This window comes from Nannizzia gypsea, genomic scaffold, assembly GCF_000150975.2.
Source record: "Nannizzia gypsea CBS 118893 supercont1.1 genomic scaffold, whole genome shotgun sequence".
In the NCBI taxonomy this organism is placed as follows: Eukaryota; Fungi; Ascomycota; class Eurotiomycetes; order Onygenales; family Arthrodermataceae; genus Nannizzia; species Nannizzia gypsea.
In genome coordinates this window covers 5,289,120-5,312,223 of record NW_003345201.1, presented here as the reverse complement: position 1 = coordinate 5,312,223, position 23,104 = coordinate 5,289,120, and the positions used below count along the sequence as shown (strand labels likewise).

The window sequence follows — 23,104 nt, the reverse complement described above, 5'->3', positions numbered from 1 at the left end:
ATGGCTAGCAAATCGGCATTAGATACTCTTTGTCACAAGGGGCGTCGAGTCATCATCATATTGAGTTAATTCGAAACTCTCTTCTTTCTATGATACTTCTTCTCTCTTCTCTTCTTTTAGTTCCTGCTCAAATGATCGTGATGATGTACATGTATATTCATAATAACAAACATTCATCTCCCATTTAGGATGAGGAGAATCTCGTCAAGGATGGTGTACACTAGATGCAAATTAAGCCGCGGGTTGTTCAGCGTAGAGAAGATCCGTCTTGCAGCTGCCTGGGCGTTTGCACGTCCAACAACGCCCGCTGCCATTTCCGGTATTAAGGTAGCTAGCATCACACCCGCTTCCGTCCGGCTCTTCATCTTCTCTGAGCTTGTTCGAACCTTAGCCTCGCGAAGCTTTCCGTCCGGCCACATAGTATCCTTTATAAGCCCGATATAATGCAGTAACGACGAATCTTGTAGCAGGGACCTGACGTTCTCTCGTACTTTACGCTCAATTGTCCCTCCAAGTAGCTGGTGCAACACAACAACTGCTGCCCTTCCGCGAAGCCAATTGTTACCTCTGGTCAGCTCGAAAATCTCTAGGAAGATATCGCAGATTGGCTTGATAAAAGGCTCTAGCTCGCGGTCTTCAAAGGCATTTAGCTCTGCCTCCGCCTCCGCTGATGTGGCAGTCTCGTCAAGGCCCAGCCCTGCAGCCTGTGAAGTGCTCAGCTGGTTTGTTGCAGCAGATATGAGGTTCTGGCCAGCAGTTGAGAGCTGGTCGAGCACGGCTATGTTTCCAAGGAAATCATCCATACCATCCGCCACCGAGTTATAAAGCCGAGTGACTATATCCCTACTTTCCCCTTCCCCAGTCTCTTCTCGGGTGGGTGCAATTGCGCGCTGAGACAAAAACGCGCGGAGATCGCGGCTGCCACACACATCAGGTAGAAGAAGGATCTGCTTTAGGTATGCTTCCAGTGCAACACGGCGCTTATGGAGGACATCTTTGTGCAGTTTCATAACCATACGGCGCCGCGGAAACTCAAGATTCCTCACAGAAGGATATCTTGCTCGAAGCCGTTGATGTAGCTCGTGGAACTCGCTGTATCTTCGGGGGACAGCCCATGAGGCCACTGGCATCTGTTCACCCGCCTGCCGCTTCACTTCAATCACATCTAAAAAGGAAACAGGCCACAAGTCAGAAGGGATGAGCCATTACAATAACGCCACCTAAGTAATAACTCACATAAGGCATACTCGCGGCCATCTGGCTCTTTTTCAAGAAGAATTGATGGTATTTGAACTGTCGATCGCCCGTACAGGCTGTTATCACTCTCCTGCACAATGTACTGCTGCCTCTGCATTTCCTTACGCCTAATCTCTCTTCGTAAACTAGATTTCGATTTTCCAAGAATACGCAGTTCAGCCACGTTATTCGTTAATTCAGCTTTCCTAGTAAGGGAGTCGATCACGGACTCCTGCGAAACAAGCTTCTCTATGTCCGCTGTCAGACCAGATATTGCTTCCGTAAGGCCCAGGTCTCCAGGCGCCGCCTCATGTATTTCTTCCTCTATGGGTATATCGTGTTCAGGCACGTCTGGATCAGCATATTCATCTTCAATAAATTTTTCTTGATCTGGAAATAAGTCATCGTCTGTAAAAACTCCAATGCGTGAAGATGTATTAACTAGACCCAGCGACGATATGCTGGGCTTCCCTTTCTCGGCTAGCTGCCCATCCATACGGCCCATGTCGACTGAGGTTCTGGGCGACGGTGATGGCAGGCTACTTCTCAGGACATCATCCTTGAAGTCATTTGGTGTGTCCGAGATAATATCATTGAGAGCAGCCTCCATGGTTTCCAGTACTCTTTTTTCTTGTACATCTGCCTCTCCAATTTGAGAATCTTTACCAAGGCTGTAAGTGGAGGATTCTAGGTTTTCGGGTTCAACATCATCACTAAAAAGGGGTGGGTGATCAGAGTCTGTAGATCGCCCAGTATCAAATGCATCAGAGCTGAATAGGGAATGTTTCCGGCGCGAATCCTGTTTCATGCTAGATTGAGAGTCCGTTCGAAGTATGGGTGAAGACACTCGGGATGGCTGGTAATTCCCTGAGGTGTGAGATCGGCTAAGAGGCGGCTTATTTAACTGCTTAGAAGGGGTTGCAATGCTGGTTGCTGCGGCTGCTTCGTCTGACGCCAGATACTTATAGTAGAGGTCAGACTTCTTGAAGGCAGGATAATACTTGCACTTCATGTCCTCAAGGACTGTAGCCTGGGCAGCCAGAACGGCTTTCCTTGCCTTCCAATATTGCTCTGGTGTCGCCCGCTTACCAGCTGAGATGAAGCCTTTAACAATCTTTCGAGATTCTTCGTCAACTTTCAGCTCCGGTTTTGACAAGTGGTTCTCGCTTATCAAAATCATGTCATTTCTGTCTGCCATGGTCCAATTTGGAGGTGCAGACGACATATCATCTCCCATATCGTTCTCTAGTGGGTTCCTGAATCCATCTACCACCAGCCAAAATTGGACCAACGACATGAGGCCCAGGCGGTCCATGTATTCCATGAAATAAGACAGACCAGCTGCATTATGTAAAACATCGACTAAGGAGATGTCCTGCGGTCTCGAAGGGGCTTGATATGACTGATCAGCAAAGTGATTGAGCATTGCAGCACCATTGGAGTGATAAGTTAGTAACTTTCTGGTCCAAGGCTCTCTGGCTGTCTCAAGCGCCGGATATAAGATTGGGTCATGTCCGTCAAACATCGTTTCACGCTTGAGCTGGCTTGCAACATTGTTCCTAAATCTCCTCGCATCAGATAAATTATTACAACGTCGAATGCCCCTCATGAAGCGCTCAAATTCTCTCTCAGAGTCATTTGGACCCAGTTTTGGGAACGCGTATGCTTGTTTGGACTTTGCTAGAGGCAGGGCATGCTGGTCTAACGCCTCACGCAACCTCCTGACAGTTTTGCGGTCCTGAAGAGCCGTTCGACCATAGGCTTCCATCAGTTGGTTCCACGTATCCGGATCCGCAAGGACGCTGATCAAAGGAAATAAGATGGCGCATGCTATTATTTCTCGAGTGATAACCAATACTGCCCTGCTGTTTGCTTGGCTCTCAGGAAGAATCGTGGGCAAAAGAGACACTACGATCTTGCGCAAGTGTTCCTGTTGAACCTGCGCCACGTCAGGCGAAGATCTCGCAGCCGCTGGATGGATATTGCCTTCTCGAAATCTAGCAGCAATAGCTATCTCCAGCTCCTCGGATTCCGTCACACCATGATTCAAATTTCTGCCCCTCACGGCTCGTTCAGCTAGGTCGACATCTTTCAAATGGCTTGTAAGGATAGGAACGATCCTCGAGACGACTATCTCCACGAAGTCCTCCTTCGACAGCCAGTCCTTTATCCGTTCCACCGCCGTTCGAACAATGGAATCGATCTCGTCAGCAAAGCTCGGGTTGCTCCCAATATGCGTGTACCACGACTCAATAAAGTCCCTCTTGACTAAATGTAGCAGCTCGTCCAGCGCCGCAGAAACGATAAACGATTGAGGATAGAGGGGCGCAGGCTGGTAACTGGTGTTTTCTCTATAGCCCTCTAAATCCCGCTTCCAGTTATCAGAAGACAGGAAGGCCACAGGTTGGCCGCATAGCTTCGAAAGGGCAGAACCGTAATCCGGACGCTTAACGCTGGTGATGAGAATGACGATGAGAGAGGCCAAAGTGGCAGTAGCCCCTAGGATAAACGAGTATCCAATAAAGCGTATCAGCGGATACCAGCTCGTTATAAGTCCCCATGCGAAGAAGCCACCCACACAAGCAAGCAGGATATCACGGTGTTTTGCAACCATTCTCCCCATTCCACGTCCAGGTCGCACCCATGGCGGTTTAGGTAGAGTATTCCATGAAGTGTTCTTGTGTCCAGAGACACTCGACTCTTTCAAGTTGACGCCGCGGCGGATACTGATCAAGTGCTGGTTCTCTATTGCTCTGCTGTGCTTTATTCTTCTTGGGCGCATTCAACGTTGTTTAAATAATCACAGCGGCGCGACACAAAGTAACATGTGACATCACACCAAAATTATTACATAATCACGAGCTGGGATATGAGTTGCGATCAACGACTCAGCAATTTGCTATATAGTTAAGGTAGATGAATAGATAGATAGAGAGAGAGAGAGAGAAATGAAAACAGTCTCTGGTAATAGGAGCATTCGATAGGTAAAAGTAGCACAGGTGTAGTAATTAGCAGGGCGGTTAGTATATAGCTTCGCAGCCATCAGTGACGATATATATGATCTTGAACCGAACGACACTAAAAATACAACTCCTTGTGTCTAAGCAAAAAGAAATGGAATTAGTGGACGTGAAGGAAACGAGAAAGGAATATAGAAAATATCCTAAAAAAGAGAAAAATTTTTGGAAGTGTTCCCATCAGGCGTTGGCGGAGATTTCATTCCAGATCTTCTCGTGGATAGACCCATGGCACAGCCAGTCAATCTCACGGACTTTGTCAAGAGTTTCGACTATTTTGCCTACTTCGCTGACAAACTCGGGCATTCCGGCACTGGCAAGTCCCTGGCTCGCAGTGGTGGTCATCCTCACTCGCTCTCTGGTGTTTGTGGCACTTAAACGAGCCAGAATATGGGATCGAAGCCGGTTGAGCATAAGTCGAGCGACCGGATCAGTGAAGGATGTAGCGCTTCCCGAGGGCTCAGAACCAGCATCTGACGAGCCGGACGATGGCCTGACAGTGAAAGACTGGAAAGTGGTGGTAACGGACAAACTAGAAGGAGCAAGGACAGAAGCTGCATTTGCAGCGGCCAGAGCTGGGCCAACCACACGCTTAATTGTGCTCAAGAGCTGGGACCTGGTTGCTGCGGGCATTGGATGAGTGGAATCGATAATAGATTGGATGCGTTCTGCCTTGATATCATGCCAGTCCAGCGAGAGAATCCGGTCTGCCTCGCTCTTCCACTGAGATCTTACATCACGCTTCAGGAGATTTTTGGCAGTAAGCAGTATTGAAGCGGTAGCAGCAATCTTGAAACCTTGAGATCGAAGCTGTCCAAGTCTCGCATAGTCCGCTTGAATAGTCTCGGGTATACGTTTCTGGGGAGTGGCTGTGTTGCTCAGCACAAGATCAACCATCCCCTGAGCATAAATCTTGCCCATGGCTGGTTGAGGGTCCGCAGCACCGAAGGTGGCAAGATTTGAATTCCAGAATTCCTTGGTATTGTCCAGTGTAATTGAACCATTCTGTAGATCCCTTTCAAACAAGCGTTGTTCATATTGGGGGCCTTCTTCAATTAACTGAGGTGACACCACCTGAAGCATGAAGTTTGTATGGTCGAGCGAGAGTAGGTCTATTATCCCCATCAGCCGTGAAAGACGGTCTATTTCGTCTCCTGACTTATTATTCGCAAACTCTTCCACCACGGCGTCTCGGAACGGAGCACACAGCTTGGAGAGGACATTCCCCATAAAGTCAAAGAAGGTGTCGTATGAAAAGGTGCCAGAATTGCACTGGTTTTCGATATGAGTGGGATCAAGGACTTCGGTAATTAGATTATGCAAGGAATTCCCCCGCCTGAGGAAACGGAGCAGCCTGTCTTGGATGACAGTAGCCAGAGCAACAGTCCATTTCGTGCCGTAGCCAGCGGCAACTTCTCTTCTCATTATATCACAGACATGATTCATGATCTGTCGACGGACCTCGGTATAGTGGCCCTGTTCGATGCGGTACTCTCTGTTTATCAGAAGCTCATGGACAAGAGTTCGGTTGTTAGGGAGAGCAGTTAGGACCCTGGTTAGCCGGTCTTGGGGCGAGACCGACTCTTCCTCAAGACGAGATTCTGGCAAGTTTGCAGTTGCATAATGAAGCATTTCTTCAAACGGTGGCTTCGATGGCTCTACCAGAGCTTCAGCGGAAGCCGACGGTTTGTCGACGGCTCTGGGGATGGTGTTCTCGGTGGCCACATTAGACTTTTTAGAGCTATTGGCCTTCTTCAGGGACTTCTTGATCAGTTTCATAGCCTCCTCTGAACCAACGAGACGCTTCAGCCTCGCGAGGAGCAAGGTCTGGTTGTATCGGATTCCCTGTTGGTAATCGTCCGCAACACCTCCCGCACGGTCATCCTTTACCGTTTGCCAGATGAGCTCAAGCTCCGTAAACTGAGCAACCATGATCTCGATAAGCACGGTCGAATCACGAGATTTCCAGGCGTGGAATGCGGAGACAAACATGTTGTAGGCCTCTGCCAAGGATAGCATGCTGGGAGAGAGGGAAACGTTGGCCAGTCCACGTACGGCAATCTTATCAAGAAGATTCTGGAATATGACAAGCAACTCCCTAGCTTTGGCAATCAAGTCCTGTTCCTGCTCTCCATCACTGCTCAGGACGTGCTCTGGGAAAGCTGCAATGACGTAGCTGCTGAGAAATATGCGGACGGCACCTCTCTCACCGAGGGCACCCCCTTGGGTATCCTGTAGGCCACAGAGCCGAAGCATGGCCGCGGTCACATCCAAAGTCGTCTCACTAGCCACGAGGGCTCCAGTCCTCTCGAAGCCTAGCAACCCAATCCTTTCGAGAGTGAGGTTCAGCCCCAGGTACTTCCCAACCAGGACCCGTGAGCGGTGGTTTCTCCACATCCTCTGGATCACATGAGCGGCCGCAGTCGGAGTAAGGCGTATGGCTGGTGGTTTGTTATGGCCACCGCTGGTGCTAGTGACTCTTATCCCTTCTGCAGCCGGTGCAGCCGGGACAGCCGGGATGCTTGAAGTACGGCGTCGACGGGGGGTCTCCTGGTAGAGCTGTCTGCGTCTTTCAGCCTCAGCGAACTTTTCGACCATCTCGAGGCGGAGCCTGGCACGCTGGGCCGCCTTTCTCTCTTCGGTATCCTCCGCCTTCTTCTTTGCGCGGCGCACCTCTTCCTCACACTTTGCGGTGATATCAGCCAGCAGTCTCTCGCGCGTCTTCTGAGCAGCCCGGGCTCTCTCCTCCTTGATCGCAGCGGTCTTGGTACCGTTTTTCGCCAGAGCAGCACGCAGCCTGACCTTCTCGACGTGGGCGGCCCTATCAGCCAGACGGGCCTTGCGGGTTTCCAGTATCAGGTTTCGACGGATATGAGGTGCCATGGGGTCGCCATGGGGAGCTCCGTGGATCGAGTGTATCGACGACGCCGAGTTGCGACGGGAAATGGAGGGAACGGAGGCGCGCCTGTAGGTGGCAGAGACCCGGTTGAACCGCGCGGCGAGACGGGGAGGGAGAGCATGTCTAGCAGTCGAGTCGTCTGAAGCCATCTCTATGTCCTGGGGGCGGTCTCCGGGTATAGCGACGGGTGCTGAGGCGGTATTGTGCGCGTCGATGTCGTCCGGACAAGCCATGTTGTCCGTCCTCGGGGGAGAAGAGTCGCCTGTCTGCTGTTGACTTACAGCATGAACAGGCAGCAAAAAGGAGAGGGAGAAGAAGCTGAAGCTGAAGCAGCTGAAGCGAGCGTCGTTGTCGTCCTCCTGGCCTTGTCCTTTTTCGCCTCTCGCGATGTTTCAGGTGGGCGAAGGAGAGAGAGATAAGCCTTGATGACTAAGCCAGGACGTCATCTTGTTTTTTGCTGCTGCTGCTTTCTTGTTGCTTTTTTGGTGGCTAAAAAGGCCGAAGACGAGGAAGACGAGGGAGAAGACGAGCAGCAGACGAGCAGCAGGAGGTCAGCAGGTCGCCGGTCGTCTCAGCTAGTTACCTAGTTCCCAGCAGCAGCAGCAGTGGTTATCGCGGTCGACAGGACGAGGTTCGCTGGCTGAGGCCGCTTGGCTCGTTTCTTTTTTGCGCCGAACCCTCCTCCGGCCCTTCTGGAGAATACAAAACTCCCACCTCGACAGGAGACGAAGCAAGGAGAAGACAAGAGAAGCCAGGAGAAGCCAGGAGACCACCGCTGCCGAGCCCCTTTTCTGCGCCTGTTAGATAGAGAGACACTGGAGCTCCTTTGATCTCAAGACACAAGCCGAGACTACGACCAGCCAGCCACCATGGAAGAACACACGTACGTCTTCCACATCACCATGACCTGCAGCGGCTGCTCAGGCGCTGTCGAGCGTGTTCTCAAGAAGATGAGCGGTATGAATGGCCATGGAAACCTCCTTGTTTTTGGTCTTCGTCTTGCTTGGGATAGATGATTCTATGCTGACACCCGAGCGTAGGAGTCAAGTCGTTTGATGTCAGCCTCGAGAACCAAACCGCCCAGGTCGTCACCAGCAGTTTGTCCTACGAAACCGTCCTGGAGGCCCTCAAGAAGACTGGCAAGACCATTACCAAGGGCGAGGACGACGGCGTCGAGAGGGCTGTTTGAGCTCGTCGGCCCCCCTTCAGGGCTGAAACGCTGCCGGTCGCGGGGCAGCGGCGGGAGGGACGCCTTCTCACGCGCGATATGTCTATCTATAGCACTTCCTTAGTCAAAGTACTTACTTGGCTTCAAAACACGGATCTGCAGGCCATCATGGGATGTGCTGGGATGATGATGCTATTTTCTTCCTCTTATGCTTCTTCCTAAATGAGTTAAATAGCATATTGTTTCTTTTTTTCATTACATTTCTTTTTCTCCTTTTTTCTTTTTAAGCCCTACCAAGAAGTTTAGTCGTTACTCCGTTGAAGAGAGAAGGGCCTGTCTCGAGATACGGAGTCGGCTAATCTACCGTATTCATTACGTAGAGAATGTAGTTAGGTGATGATGATATGCAGAATGCTTGACACTACCTTTGAGACAAAGAAGAAGAAGAAGAAGAAGAAGAAGAAGTCTTCGATGTTTCGTATTCATTAGTTATAGTATATATATATTTTTTTTATGTACATACATATACATAGTTATAATATGTATGGCTCTGCAGCTCTCGGCCGTGCCATCTAAATTAAATAAATATACAGAAGAAAAAGGAGGGTATTAACAAAAATCACCAAGCTGCCCCGTAACGTAGACTAGGTTGTCCTGTCCGGCTCGGCAGCTGCTTTTCGGCAAATGGCACAGAGCTCGTCGACGAAGGTCTCGTTTTCGTCCTTGACGTAGCCTGCTTCTACCGTCGCCCCGACAGTCTGCATCTCAAAGGCCCCGTTCGACCGCCTTGGCTCCTCCCCTTGCGATACGTCCACTGTGATCTGGTTGCGGATCATGATGCCGCCGTTCGCAGGCCGCCATGAACTCGACGGTCTATCGCTACTTTCCCTCCCATTGTCGTCCCCGGGATGGATCAGGGAGTTGGCCCGTAGAATCATTGACTGGGCCGTCGAGGGGGGAATGGGCGATTTATTACCCTTGAGGTCGTCGTCATACAGACAATGTCCGAACTCGTCCCGTATGCTTTCCTGGAATACTTCATGGTCGGGGATGCCTGGGTATACCTGCTGCTGCACGTTGAACAACCGCAGAGGAGCAAGGCGTAGATGTGGCGGTGTCGTCCGCGTCAGTAGCCCGTTTATAATATGGAAGGAGAATGCAACACACTGGCCCGTTGCCTCTGCGTGGCCCGGCGACCGGCAGGGAATTTTGATCTGGCGAGACGAGAATCTAGCCTGGGCAAACGTCGGGCTGTCGACCGAGGCAGAGAGATTCGATGCCGCTCCGTACACGGCCTGGCAGAACTTCTGGGCCTCGAGGTCCTCGAAGCCGCCGTTGGCCTTGAGCCACTTCAAGCAGAGGGAGAGCGGCCAGCCATCCATCCGTGATAATATGTCTAGGTGTTGCTGTGTCACTGCCTCTATGGGCAACCGCACGTTGGGGAGCAGGTTCGGAGCGTCGCCATATACAAGCACGTCGAATCCAGTCCAGACAGAAGGGTAGAGCGAGAATCCCACCAGATAGACGCCAGGATCGAGCATCTTCTCGGGCGCGGAGTAGTCTCTCATCCGCGTCAGATTGTCCAGCATATCCCTGGGCTCGACCTGCATCAGCCTGGCCAGAGTAGCCGAGATGTGATTGGGAGCAGCGAAACGGTAGCCCGACATTGAGAGATCGATGGTCTCCTGCTTGCTGAGCTGGCGTACTATAAATATACACTGGCCCTTGCCCACGATGGTCGATGGTGCGGGCGATGCTTCAGGGTCGCCGACACGGCGTTTGGTTTTTTTCGATGACTGGGTTCCGGTAAGCACAACGTCGTCGTAGAGCACTCCCAGCTTCTCCAGCGGCAGGCGCAGCTGTTCTGAGAGGCCGTTGGCCGCTATGCAGAAGAGCTGCTTGAAGACTAGTTCGAAGTTGACGTTGTTGTCCCCTGTATCTGGGGTGGTGGCAGCGCCCGGGTAGTATTGCTTCATTGAGTCATCAGACTTGACATTGTAGTTCATGCCTCGTATGAACTGTTTTAGATGCTCCCAGTTTCGGCTTGCTCTGAAAGCCCAGAGGAATGCCGGGTGTACTCTGTTAAACTCGTCATCGGCGAAGCTCTGGTAGAGTAGGGGGTAGCTTGGTCAGTATACACAACAGAATGCAGGTGGTTAAAACGGAGTGAAAACGTACTCGTTCAACATAGTGATTCGTGATCTTGTGCGTTGGGATGCTGCCATCTGGTGCCACCATGACACTTCCAGAGGCATCGAAGAAGGCACAGGCAAGAGAGAGCTGCTGGACTCTCTTGGCCATCCTCTTGCGCTGGCGGCCGGCGATCACAGCCAGACAGATCAAGAAAAAGCACGAGCTTAGTGACTATACATGCATAACACACATTAAGTTTAGTAAAGGTGAATAGCACAAGAGGGTAAAGATTTGCATACCAGTGTGCAGCAGATGATGACGGCCTGCGAGGAAGAGAAAAGCTGGGTAGATGTGCCGATGGCGTTTGTCACTCGATAGTTCGTTCCAACGGCGGCGGTCCAATGCATGCCGGAGACGGCAGAGGCCAGAATGAGGCCGCAGAAGAGCCGTTTCCACCAGTCGTCAGTCCATGATGCCCGGAGCCTGAAGAAGACGCCCAGGGCAGTGATACTGGCGCAGATGGCAATGACGGCCGCGCCAACTACGTTTCCGACCTTATAGGTGCACAAGTAGTTTGCAATTCCCAGCTGGCCGACATAGTGCATGCCGCAGACAGCTATTCCGGTCAGGGTCCCCGTGGCGATGATGTACCAGTAGCCGGCTCTCTCACTGGCGCCGATGAAGTAAAAGGCGAACAGGAGCACGACAATCGGCAGGAAGAAGGAGGTTGCAGTGAAGGAGGAAGAGTACGATATCTGGTACTGCAGGTCGCCCCGATGCAGCCGGATTGCGCAGTTTCCGATGAAGTGCATGCACCATATCCCGATGCCTCCCATGCACACGGCAGCAGTGATGAGCAGATACCTAGCAAGATAGTGGTTAGCAAAGCGGTGGCCTCTCGCATTCATCTGCTCACTTCGCTGCGGCTTACCAGTTATAGAGTCCGAGACGAGCTGTTCGCCGATGCAGAAGCTCGAGACATGTCGCACAGCCAACGAAGCTCACGATAAACGATAAGACGATAAACTCTGGATGGAAGGATTGGTGTACGACCACCATATTCTCGAGGTCGGGGCCATTCCCGGCCATGGCTGAATATTATATATATATATCGGTATATGTGTGTATGTATGTATGTATGTATGTATGTATGACAAGGGAAGGAGAGTAGATGTAGATGGCCGAAGGAGCAAAAATTTCGGAAGATGAGTTTTCAAGCCGTCCAGGGACACTTCATAAGAAGCATGCTATATGCTAGACATGGACATGGACATGGACGATCAGCTGGAGCAGTAGCAGTAGCAGTGGGAGGGCGAGGGAAGCGTCGATATATCTCTGTCCAGAGCCAGCCAGCCCACACATCCCAGTACCAAGAAACGAAGCAACTCTAGAACCGAGAGAGATCGTACTCCTCATCTGCTTAATCCTGCTCTTTGCTTCTGCGTCTGCGCTCTGCAGCAAGCCTCTTCTCGTGCGGCTATCGGCAGCGCAGTGGGACGGGACACGCAGAGGGCCCAGCGAAGTATGAGCCGGAGCGTCTGGATGACTGGTTCGGCTAAGACGCTCGACTCCCAGATCAAGAGTTTGTCCAACGTTGAAACGACACTGCGCGGGACCCAAGCTCGCCGCCCCCTCCGGTCCTGATATGATAGATATCAAGCAGTCGCGAGAGAGGCAGAGTTTAAAAAAAAAATATGAGAAGAAGAAAAAGAAGAAGACGAGGAAGAGGGCAACGAACCCAAAGATAACTACGAGGGCCAGATGGGGTCCAGGGCATGCAAGTGCAGCTTGGTACGGAGTATATGGGTATCTTCCCAGCAAACAGGGATGCACGAGATTGGACGAGACAGTCGAGTTACTCCGTTCCTGGTCCAGTTAGCTATCTGAGGAAGACTAAGACTAAGACTATCCCAGGGCAGATCGAGAGCAGAGGATGGCCCTTCTCGACATCTTCGCGTCTTCTCGTCTTCTCGTCTCGTCTCCATCGCGGCCACAAGAACCAGAAAACAGCAACATCGCCGTCCAGCCGACGCGGAGCAAACGTCCAAATCCGAGAGACGAAGAGGAGCACGAAGCTCCACTGCTCGTCACCCTCTCTAGGTGTGAATGTGGGAAAACAACGTCCATCACGACGACGCTCCCGGGATCAGTTTAACTCAACAGTCGCTTCGAGAGAGGGCCCTCCTCCACCCAGACCAGGGACTTTTTCCTCGGCCCTGGTTCGTTCTGGCTAGTGGCGCGGTGGGTAGGATCCATGCGAAGTCTCGCGCTTGTCAGGATGAGCCCTGGCACGGCGGAGACGGACACGGGCAGAGAAGCTTTCTCGAGGGAAAGTCGTTGGAAGACGTTGCAAGAGTCGAGGCAGATGGCGACTACAGCGGCGGCGGCGGCGGCGGCGGATGGCGACGACGTCAAGGACCCAATCTGCCAGAAGAGGAACCTGAAGTTGGCGATGCTGCCGTTCGTCCGCGATGTCAGATGGCGATGGCCTCCTGGTTGCCTCTCCTGTCCTGTCCTGTCCTGCCTGGCTCGTATGGGCAACAGGCAACTACTCGTGAACCGAGGCCGCGACTCTCTCTCTGTGACAAACGGCGACCAAGCTCCTTCTGGCTGCTAGTTTAGTTGCTGTATCTCCTGTGGCGAGCTGAGAAGACCTTGACTAGTTGCCTAACCTAGTCTGTCTCACATGCGCGATCGATCCAGAGACGACAGACACACCCTGGCTCTGGTTCCTGGGACCGGGGGGGCCGTTGGGAGATTTGAAGCCTCGTATCGAGAGATTGAGGAGATCGCCCTCTTCTTGTTTCTCGTGCCTTGTTTCTTGTTTCCCATCTCATCTCACAGGTGCAGCAGTTCATGCGTGGTTACTACTCTGTATACACATACCCCCGGACTTACATACATCATCAGCCCATGCATGGGGGAGGAGGTCGAGGTGCCAGTCTCGGATAAACCATCTGATAGATCTCATTCTCTCTCCCACGGGAAGTTAACTGAAAAGACCGAGCACTCCGTAATAATGATAATAATGAATGATAATAATGGTAATGATAATGATGACGTATTTATATCATGGAAGGATATAGATATATACACACGCTCGCCCTCTCTACGCCCGCCCGCATGCAACGCCATGCTCAATACAAAAACAAGTATATACAAGCCATCTCGTCATGCGCAGGCGTTCTTCTAGGCACTGCTGTTACTGCTGCTTCTTGCTTCTATTACTACAGGAACGGCCTGTGGGTAGTGTATGGCCGGTGGCTGCGGATGGGGCCGCTTGTAGGGCCCAGCTCTGGAGCTGTCCAGGTGCGAGAGAGCGTAGAGGCCGTGGTCAACGACTCGGAGCTGCGTGTCGATGCCTGTGGTGGAGGTGATCGATATGTCCGGAAAGCAGAGGCGGCACTGGGATAATGGTGTCCTGGTGGTGCTGCCTTTGGTGGTGGTAATGGTGGTGGTACTGCTGCTGCGGCTGGTGCTGGCCGATCACTGTCCACTAAATATGTATAGGGTGGTTTATCGAGATAGGGATGGCTGTAGCGGCTGCTGCTGAAATTGCTCTGCACCGGAGTAGGGTCTCGGTTTTCCAAGTGCGTCATCTGTGCTTGACGATGCAGACCTTCCTCCAGCTGAGCTTGTTTTATCTTTTGCAAAAGAAAAGGGCACAGTCTGTCAGCATTGCACTGTTGGCGGAAGGTGATGGATATTATCAGGAACAAAAACAGGAGCGATCAAACAAAAAAAAGAAGATCCCAGGGAAGATCTCAAAAAAAAAAAAAAAAAAAAAAAAGAGGATAAGCAACGATGTGGAGGGGAATCAGATCGTCTCGCTTCTCGGTTGGACTCTCCTTGTAATTACTTACCACAGAAGACCGTAGTTCCGTCGGTTGATCATATATGCGAACCTGCGTCAAACGGCTGCCAGTATCTGCGGGAGGGCCACTGGCTGGATAGGCGACCAAGCGAGGGTTCAGGCTATGCCTCTGTCGGATCACTATCGCTGGGTTTTCTGGGTACGGATACTGTGAAGCTATCCTTCTAGACGCATCTGCTGGGTTAGTCACTGCAATAGGCGACGATTGGTGAGAGGAGGACACCACGCCTCGCTCCCTATTGCTGTGGTCTCCCATATAGTGGACATGTCGCTGCTCAATGTCGCCCAGGCCTGGCTGAGCTACTCGCACGATCCTCGCCCTCTCCAATAATGGGGAGCGTGGCATATTCTCTATACTCCGTAGCGGTTGGGGCTGCTGGTGTTGACCTCCAGAGGAGGGGCTCCAGGATGATCCATCCAGATGGGATCCATGGCCGTTGTAGGGTGGTATACCATTACGTGCAGTGGTGGATGCCAGTCTTTGGGGAGTACCAATGACACGAGAAAACCTGGGATCACCCCAGTGTCTTTCCTGGTGCCTGGAATGCATGTCTAATTGCGAGGGAGGATGCCCGTTCTCAGTGGATCTCATGGTCCGGGATGCTGGCTGGCCCGGCATCACCATCGTCAACCTTGGACTGTTTCTTGGTATGCTGTCCGGCCTCTCTGGCCGGCTGATCGGAGCCACCGGGCTCTCAATCGATTGAATAATAGGGTAATCCCGGGATTCAACATGGGGCCCTAGCTGGGATTGAAGAGGCGCCGACGATGACCCAGGGTGAGCGACAACAGATGGAGGATAGCTGAGTCTCGACTGGAGGCGGTTCACTCTCTGAAGGTTAGAAGATACAGCAGGACTCTGTCTATAATCATAACCCATTTGGGGCCGTTCGACAGCCGGCAAGAATGGAGGATGGTCCGGAAGCCGGCGGTGCCGCTACACCTACTGTTAGTTTCTCACACTGGAAAAAAATACATGCCGCAAGTAACTCCAGGAACCTTACCTCAGGCTCTGTCTCTTTCAGGGCCGTAATTCTTCTTGGCGTATACGGGTTTGTAGGTTGTGCACGATCTGTAACAACTTCTCTCCTGGTAATATCAGTAGCTTTCATTGCTGGAGTATCCATGGATGGCGATAATCGGACACGGTGTTCTTCTCCCCTGCCGTAGAAATCCTGTCTTGATTCAGCCTGCGGGTATCTTGGAGAGTGTTGTTCTCTAAACTCTGGCGCAGCAGGGGCAGCAGGGGCACCATTTACAAGGTGGCTATACCGAGTTCTTGCTCGGTCCCATGCCTCATACCTCCGGAACCCTCTGTGGTCATGGTTTCTCCGTTCGGAATGCTGACTAGGGGTATCAATAGTGATCACACTTGGAGTAGAAGGGTTTTGTCTGGAATTTTGTACAGCGATAGGGCGGGTAACAAAGTGGCTATCCCTTGGAGTTCCATAATTACGTGGAATCTGCCTCTGTGTGGTATTCCTGGAAGCTAGCTCCATGCTCTCTCTAGGGATATCATGATGAGGGTGAGGTGGTAGAAGTGGCAGTGGTAATTCTACCTGCTCTTCACCATCTTGTTCATCATCTTCATCGTCGGATATAACGATGACTTCACGGAAAACGTCTTCAAGTACGGTTGTACCGTTTTCATCATCACCTCGCCAAAGGACTAATTTAGCAAGGGTGGGCTCTTCAACCGACGCCCTAGCTTCCTGAAAGGAGGTCGTTTTAAGTAAGCGATCATAGCTGGTGTAGATATGGCGAATATGGGCCACTACTGCGAGCTGAGCCCGGCGTGCTAATGGAAGTTCGATTGCTGTTCCAACCCTACGTTTTCCCTGAACATAACAATTAGCAACGAACGCAACCGTGATGGTTGGCATACCTTTTTGAAAGCCGTTTTTACAATCTGGTTCAGATCTTTGGTCGGGATGTTAGGGAACAAATCTTTGATTGCATCCCTCGCCTCTGCGTTGATCGTTTCCTGTGACTGTTCCGAGTTTGCACTTTTGTTACCTTGGGTCTGTTCAGAGCGTTGATTCTGATACGCTACCACTCTCCCACTGGATGAGAGGAAAAATCCCCGCTCCATGCATATTGTAGCTACCACAACACTAGGAAAATGATAACCAATCCTATGGACATGTTGAGAAAGGTCATGCACTCGTTGATGGGGGGTTGTCTGAACAAATAACAAATTAAAACAGTGAGTAAGCAGGTATATTTAACAGAATGGGTTTTTTTTACGAAGTACGCACCGATACAGTGTAAACTTTGTATCCATCTTTCCGGCACAGCTCCTTGCATCCGTTAGTGAACTCCGGGTTCCCTGCAGGAATGAACGTGTATCCCGGAGGCGGTTTGGTCTCAAAAGAAATCTGCCCTTCGCTTAGAACTGGATATACAGGCGCAAGGCGCATTAACTGGGAGCTGACAACACATACTGCGATGCGAAGCTTCTTCTTCTCTTGCGTGATGCTTTCCAAAATAATCTTGTGCTTGCGCACAGCAGCCTTAGGAAAGGTTTGGCGAGGCCGCATAATACCTCTGGCCGCCGTCGAGCGGCATGGTATCCGAGTCATCGTTGAAAATATAATTCCTACAAGGTCAACTGGTCATGGCATATGCCTTTTTTGAAAATAAAAAAAGCGAAACCAAAGGAGTGACAATAGTAACGTCAAGCTAGCACTTTCGGCTTTTCTTCTTCTTTTCTTATACTCATCAAAAATTGATGCGAACCAAAGGCCGGATGGCCTGCTAAGACGGAGAAGTAATTGCAAGGAGCGGATATGATCGTTCGTCCCAAGTTAGGCAACGATATCATCATCCAGACGTCTTGCAGGTAGCCACAGCGCGGAAGGAAGCCCGTATATCTAGGGCTGCTGTCCTTCAAAGTGGCTGTAGAAATCAGACAAGTCAAGACGCAGAAGCTCAAGATATTTCCATTTTTACAGAAATTTGATCTTGACCAGCTGCAGTAAAGACATAATGGGCTCGTTTTTGCGAGTGTAGGGGCTCTGTCTTCTCTTCTCGCTTTCAGTCCCTCACGTCGCTTATCGTTGTTGTTTGTTGCTGCTTTTCCTTCTTTTGGGCCTTTGGAGTTTCGTTTTGGAGTTTCGTCTTCTCCGCCATGTGATCAAAGAGTCACCTGATTGGATGAGTAAGCAGCCCTTCAGGACTGGTGGAAACTTAGTCAGGGGTCGCCTAGAAGCTACAAATCACTAGTTGAAGGGATAGCTATTATTCAAACTACTCCTAACATCTAAAACTCGATAATACCCTCGGGTCAAATATGCATGTGTTCCTACTAAATACTGTACGACGCGATCAATTTGGATAACTGGTCGGCCTCTGTAGAATAGTCAATGGGCGTAGCTGCGTAAACATTGTACCTGGTTCTGCAAGAGACGAGAATATTAGCGTCAAAGTGGATGGTAGTAGCATAGAGGGGATGAGGCCAATGGTCTTACCGTTGTTGCTCCTGGTAGGTGTCCAGCTTTGCTCGACATTTAAAATTCCATGTGCAATAGGTTGCTCCTTTAGTTATTTCATTTGCAGCTGCGTCATCTTCCTCCTTGATTCTCATCAATTCATCCGCGGTCATGCCAAATATCATCTGGCCAGCTTCGTCGAAGCAGCTTAACCAGATTTGGCCAGTATGGTCAGAGGCATTGAGTGAAAGTATGTAACGATATTTGGGGTTGGCGTACGACCTTTCGCACCGCTCACAATGCCACTGATCTGAGTCGCCCCGTGTCACTTTCTTATTTTTGCATGCCTCGTTGGGGCAGGCAGGGTAGCACAGGTTGTCTTTCACATGGATTACGGTAGCCTTTAGCGCAAAATTTTCAAAGCTATCTGCACTAGGAATCTCTTCGTCTCGAATCTCAGAGATGGTCTTGAAAGTGGGCCACGAGCCACCACCACCTCCAGTGACTCCAGAGGAATAGGCAGTGAAGGAGTTTGCCTTTCCTTGAGCATCATACCAGCCCTTCAATCTGTGTGCTTCTTCAATATCAGGGTCAACTGTTATCGTGCCCGAGCTTAGCAGACTCAAAGTGCGGCCTCCGAAATCAGATACTTTAACCCCTTTAAATGCAACAACCGACTCGGGCGGTGTGTCAAAGGTAGTGGCGGTATTTCCCCATACTGTTAGACGGACCGAAAATCCAGAATTATCAACAAGCGTGAGCTCCCGCTTGTCATATGGTTTTCCTGAAGTTTTAGAAGTCACTTGTGAAGTGGTATCAACGTCTTTCAATACCCCAAGCACGTCAATTGTTGTTCCCTTGTCAATTGACTGTAAATTTCCTAAGCTAGTAAAATTGAAGCGAATCTGCGGAACGTCGTTTTGATCTTCGGCCTAGTCACGAAAGTTAGGGGGTTCTTAGTTTACGGTTGGATGCGTTCTTGCTTACCTTTTCAACGACCGTATCCCTATCAAAGGTGAGTTCATAGTCATTGTTCACGTTACTAAACTCTTTCTTTGCCATCTTGACCGTGCAAGGACTCGAGATATAGTAAACAGCACCTTCTTCAAAGACAGGGTAGAGCAAATCACACTGGTCTTTGAAGGCAGTAGCCCTGATTTCGCCACTGTCATCCAGCAGGTTGACACTGAAAAGTTTTCCCTCTCCAAATGTGTTCTTCCATGTCTTGATGTTGGATTTGTGCGTACAACGAGCTTTGATAGTCCACTTATTGTTAGCGAATGGGGACAAAGCTTCGATAGAGAATATGTTCGCATTGGGGGCCGTGCCGGATGGCCGAGGTCGCTGAACATTTTGGAAGTGTTGTGGCGGATTGTGAGTCTGTGGTGCATTATAAAATTCGTTACTAGAAAGAGTGGTGGATTGGCCTCCCATCTCATCCCCGGACTTTGGTTCCAAAGGTTTTGGGTCTCCAATTCTCTCCGCCTCGCCTAGCGCACTGAGGACGTCAAGGCCCATGATTATGAGAAGGCTAGAAATGATTCAGTATGAGAGCCTCAACTATATGCAACAAGCTCACTCACTGTTTGCCTTTCACAACGCTCACTTGGAAATTGGTCAGTCGAACGAAGGAACCACGTCGAAGTATCCCATCCGTCACATAGTTATTCAACTCTATACGGGAAAACAGTTAGGTGATAAGCAAAGCGGCTAATAGACCATAATACATACGGGTAGGAAGCATTGTCCGAACAAAATGGTTTACATCACTAAAGACCACACCGTAACGGTCCTGTTCCCGCACAACAACTGGTTTTATCCGCAGACACTGCAGTATTGGCTGAGGATCATGTTGTTTCGTGTTATCGAACATGGCGCTGTGAAAGACGTTGGTTAGCCAGCAGCAAACTACTTAATTCAGCGGGTTCCTTACCTCAGGGCGCCCACAGATATTTGGTTGGCCATCTTCAAAAACGTACGGATAGCGGTGCAGTCAATGTCTTCAGCCCCCGGTGGAGTGTTGGTGCTGCTGAGTGGAAAAGTCGAAGTTGACTCCGTCAGACTTCCCCGTTGACGAGAAAGACGCGTTGAAAGGACGTTCTGGTGGGGGATTACTTAAGAAAAATTTGTCGCGACGCGTTCTATAGGCTCCAGCCAATTAAACTCACGTGATTATTTCTTGGCGTGTTTGTTCTTTCAAACTTCCAAACGATCCATGTCTTTGGTAAACGAAGTTGACATTTGATATCCTGGGTTTGCTGCGCTTCAATGCATTGTGGTCCCTTGGGGACTATTAAACTGCCTTGAGGCACATACTGTTTGAAACTCTCGCGTCTTAACATGGCGCCAGGTTCTCGGCTAGCTCTGGGTCCAATCTACCTGATTGCTATTCAAGTGGTCTCTCGTGGCCTCACATTCCTAGCAAACCAAATTCTCCTGAGGCACATCACGCCTTATGCCTTCGGCCTTGCTTCGCAGATCGAGCTATATTCAATCACTGTTCTCTTCTTTTCAAGGGAAAGTATCAGGCTAGCTGCGCAGCGACAACCAGCTCAGGCCACAAGGGCCTCAGACACCGATGCAACTGATCAACGCCCTAAGAATGCCAAAAACCAAGAAGAATGTACTGCAAGTCAGGCTGTTGTGAACATTTCGTATGTTCCGATAGCACTGGGTCTTCCCATGGCATACGTACTTGGCACACTCTACCTTAACTTAGGTCAAAGTGATAACACGCTTGGCCATATCGAAAGAATAAGTTTCTTGATAGTTCAATTGGCCACTGTGTTAGAACTACTTTCAGAACCTCTTTTTGCGGTGGTTCAACAGAGAATGCTCTATGGTACAAGAGCGAAAGTGGAGATGATTTCTTCAGTGGCTAGGGCATTCTTTAGCTGCGCTTCTGTACTAATTATAAGCCGAAGCTACGGGAATGCAGGAATACTCCCTATTGCGCTTGGCCAACTCGGATATGCCACTTTCTTGCTAGCAGGATATTTTGTTGCTGCTAAGCCACTAGCACAGAAACTCGGGTTCCATTTATATCCTGTTCGTATTGGCAACGTGTGAGTCTGCATTCTCACCTTGATCCAAATCTCTGCGAAGGCTAATGTTCCATGAAGTAATCACGCCAATTTTGTCTTTTCATTTATTCCTCAACGTTTATTAACGTTAAGCATGAACTTGTATATGCAGTCAGTCGCAAAACATATCCTCACACAGAGTGACTCTGTCATCCTTGCGTCGCTGGCAAGCCTTGAGATTCAAGGGCAGTACGCATTGGCGTCAAACTATGGCGGCCTAATTGCTCGAATGGTTTTCCAGCCAATTGAAGAATACAGCCGCAACCTTTTTAGCAAACTCCTGGGCATAAGAGAAGGTGGCTGCGCTGTTGACAAGTCGGTCAAGGCTGTAAAATCACAATTTATCAACATCCTACGAGGATATGGCGTTCTTTGCGTCGCGATTGGCGCCGTTGGTCCTGCGGCTGTTCCCCTTGCAATTAAGCTGATTATTGGCTCTCATTGGGACTCTCCCGAAACTCAGCAGGTTTTATCATCGTACTGCTATTATATACCCTTTCTGGCAGTTAACGGCATTACCGAAGCCTTCGTCTCTGCTGCGGCTACAAACTCCGAGCTACGGCAACAGACCAAGTGGATGGGGATATTGTCTGCGGTTTTTGTTGTCGCGGCATACGTCTTCCTAAAAATCACGGAGTCAGGGGTATACGGGCTGTTATGGGCGAACCTGGTTAACATGGCTGCTCGTATAATCTGGAGCAGTTTCTTTATCATGCGGTTTTTTGAAAATCATGATAACAAGCTCCATGTCAGGGAAGTTCTGCCCAGTCTAGGTGTCTGCATTACAGGAGCTATTGGCTGGTTATCCTTGAGGTATACAAGCGTTCCTGGAGGCCTAGATCTGGAAAACCTGATTAAGGTAGCAACCACAGGAATATGCGTTGGGTTTTCCATGTAAGTATTATCCTCAGCTCATGGTCTATTATTACCTTTTACTGATGGGAGATAGTTTATATCTGGAAAGAGGATATATACGACAACTGATAGGTCAAGTCAAGCCATGACATGCTATCCTGTGGTAACTACCTGTACGTAGTAGTTAGTCATCAGGATAACTTTAATCGTCTTATCAGCACGTGATGCAGCTTTGGCCAAAAGACAAAGCCCACCATTCTTATCTCCATTTGTAATCCTTGCCACTTAACTAATTATTAGCTATCAGTCATACTCTTGAAATTAAAAGACTCTAGAGGTAGTTCATTCTACTGTCCACGGCTTTTCTTCCACTTGATATCGCACGCAGTGACATCCAAAGCGTTTAGGAACAATCCATCTACCGTCGTCATGGGTGGCTTATCTCGGGTGCTGCTGCTGTCCCCGCCCTCCCTCTCATCAAACCCTGACAAACTAGCCGAACTTATCAATCAATATGATAAAAATGCCAGAGATTTGCAAATGATAGACCGCCTCGCCGCTGGTCTTGTATCTCTCCCAGAGTCTGCCTACAGTCTAGTTCTACTGCTCACAGGCATCGATGGAACAAATGCGGAGAGCGAGCGGTTGGTGGGACGAGACGCATTACAACGGATCACTCGAACACTACAGCCAGGCGGAGTAATGAAATATCAAGACGAATCCTCTACTTCTATTAAAGAACCTCTCCGTACAGAAGCTATACTATGTGGCCTAATGATCAATGATAAGGGAGAGCTGATAAAGCCAGCGTTTGAAGAGCAATCAATTTCATTGCCATTTTCGCTAAAAAGCCGGAAGCCTAAGAAAGATGCCAATACAAATAAGAATGAACAACAGCCAGCAGTACTCCAGAACAACATAGTGACGTTGGATAACACAAACGATGCATTCAATACCCCGGATGGAGATGATGATGAGGAGCTAATTGACGAGGATGAACTGATTGATGCGGATGAGCTTGAGAGACCAATCATACAACGTAAGACAACCTTTCTCTATGCGCGCATATATACCGCTCAAGGCTAACTAATAATCTATAGCCCCAGAGTGCAGGCCCAAAGCTGGCAAACGCAGAAGAGCGTGTAAGGATTGTACCTGCGGGCTAGCTCAGAAGCTCCAAGCAGAAGATAAGGCCCAGCGTGCAAATGCAGACGAAAAGTTATCCGCCTTGAAATTGAACTCTGGCGAAATAGCAGAGGTAGATTTTACTGTTAAGGGGAAAACCGGAAGTTGTGGAAATTGCTCCCTAGGAGACGCTTTCCGTTGTGATGGCTGTCCGTACATTGGGCTACCGCCGTTCAAACCAGGTGAAGAAGTCAAACTATTTGATAACGACGTGCAATTGTAG

At 50.0% G+C, this 23,104-nt stretch overlaps 9 protein-coding genes across 9 annotated transcripts; 4 read left to right on the top strand and 5 right to left on the bottom strand.

Annotated features, from left to right (window-relative positions):
* Positions 1 to 173: 173 nt before the first annotated feature.
* On the bottom strand, positions 174 to 3,850 carry MGYG_01964 (hypothetical protein; the record flags this gene model as incomplete). Its single annotated transcript, XM_003177855.1, has 2 exons — positions 174 to 1,165; positions 1,237 to 3,850. 2 exons carry the CDS (start codon positions 3,848 to 3,850, stop codon positions 174 to 176), a joined length of 3,606 nt encoding a protein of 1,201 aa, XP_003177903.1.
* A 583-nt stretch (positions 3,851 to 4,433) lies between these two features.
* MGYG_01963 (hypothetical protein) lies at positions 4,434 to 7,385 on the bottom strand (the record flags this gene model as incomplete). The annotated part of the gene is made up of 1 exon (XM_003177854.1): positions 4,434 to 7,385. One exon carries the CDS (start codon positions 7,383 to 7,385, stop codon positions 4,434 to 4,436), a length of 2,952 nt encoding a protein of 983 aa, XP_003177902.1.
* Positions 7,386 to 8,021: 636 nt separating this feature from the next.
* Positions 8,022 to 8,341, top strand: MGYG_01962 (hypothetical protein; the record flags this gene model as incomplete). Its single annotated transcript, XM_003177853.1, has 2 exons — positions 8,022 to 8,109; positions 8,193 to 8,341. 2 exons carry the CDS (start codon positions 8,022 to 8,024, stop codon positions 8,339 to 8,341), a joined length of 237 nt encoding a protein of 78 aa, XP_003177901.1.
* A 623-nt stretch (positions 8,342 to 8,964) lies between these two features.
* MGYG_01961 (hypothetical protein) lies at positions 8,965 to 11,542 on the bottom strand (the record flags this gene model as incomplete). Its single annotated transcript, XM_003177852.1, has 4 exons — positions 8,965 to 10,425; positions 10,499 to 10,684; positions 10,753 to 11,317; positions 11,385 to 11,542. The coding sequence occupies 4 exons, from the start codon at positions 11,540 to 11,542 to the stop codon at positions 8,965 to 8,967; spliced, it is 2,370 nt and encodes a 789-aa protein (XP_003177900.1).
* Positions 11,543 to 12,386: 844 nt separating this feature from the next.
* On the top strand, positions 12,387 to 13,070 carry MGYG_01960 (hypothetical protein; the record flags this gene model as incomplete). Its single annotated transcript, XM_003177851.1, has 2 exons — positions 12,387 to 12,553; positions 12,617 to 13,070. 2 exons carry the CDS (start codon positions 12,387 to 12,389, stop codon positions 13,068 to 13,070), a joined length of 621 nt encoding a protein of 206 aa, XP_003177899.1.
* A 610-nt stretch (positions 13,071 to 13,680) lies between these two features.
* Positions 13,681 to 16,909, bottom strand: MGYG_01959 (hypothetical protein; the record flags this gene model as incomplete). The annotated part of the gene is made up of 6 exons (XM_003177850.1): positions 13,681 to 14,097; positions 14,317 to 15,264; positions 15,332 to 16,165; positions 16,213 to 16,509; positions 16,586 to 16,705; positions 16,772 to 16,909. 6 exons carry the CDS (start codon positions 16,907 to 16,909, stop codon positions 13,681 to 13,683), a joined length of 2,754 nt encoding a protein of 917 aa, XP_003177898.1.
* A 725-nt stretch (positions 16,910 to 17,634) lies between these two features.
* MGYG_01958 (replication factor-A protein 1) lies at positions 17,635 to 19,723 on the bottom strand (the record flags this gene model as incomplete). The annotated part of the gene is made up of 6 exons (XM_003177849.1): positions 17,635 to 17,725; positions 17,798 to 18,690; positions 18,746 to 19,289; positions 19,342 to 19,432; positions 19,490 to 19,635; positions 19,692 to 19,723. The coding sequence occupies 6 exons, from the start codon at positions 19,721 to 19,723 to the stop codon at positions 17,635 to 17,637; spliced, it is 1,797 nt and encodes a 598-aa protein (XP_003177897.1).
* A 375-nt stretch (positions 19,724 to 20,098) lies between these two features.
* Positions 20,099 to 21,739, top strand: MGYG_01957 (oligosaccharide translocation protein RFT1; the record flags this gene model as incomplete). Its single annotated transcript, XM_003177848.1, has 2 exons — positions 20,099 to 20,823; positions 20,881 to 21,739. The coding sequence occupies 2 exons, from the start codon at positions 20,099 to 20,101 to the stop codon at positions 21,737 to 21,739; spliced, it is 1,584 nt and encodes a 527-aa protein (XP_003177896.1).
* Positions 21,740 to 22,125: 386 nt separating this feature from the next.
* On the top strand, positions 22,126 to 23,104 carry MGYG_01956 (DUF689 domain-containing protein; the record flags this gene model as incomplete). The annotated part of the gene is made up of 2 exons (XM_003177847.1): positions 22,126 to 22,735; positions 22,797 to 23,104. The coding sequence occupies 2 exons, from the start codon at positions 22,126 to 22,128 to the stop codon at positions 23,102 to 23,104; spliced, it is 918 nt and encodes a 305-aa protein (XP_003177895.1).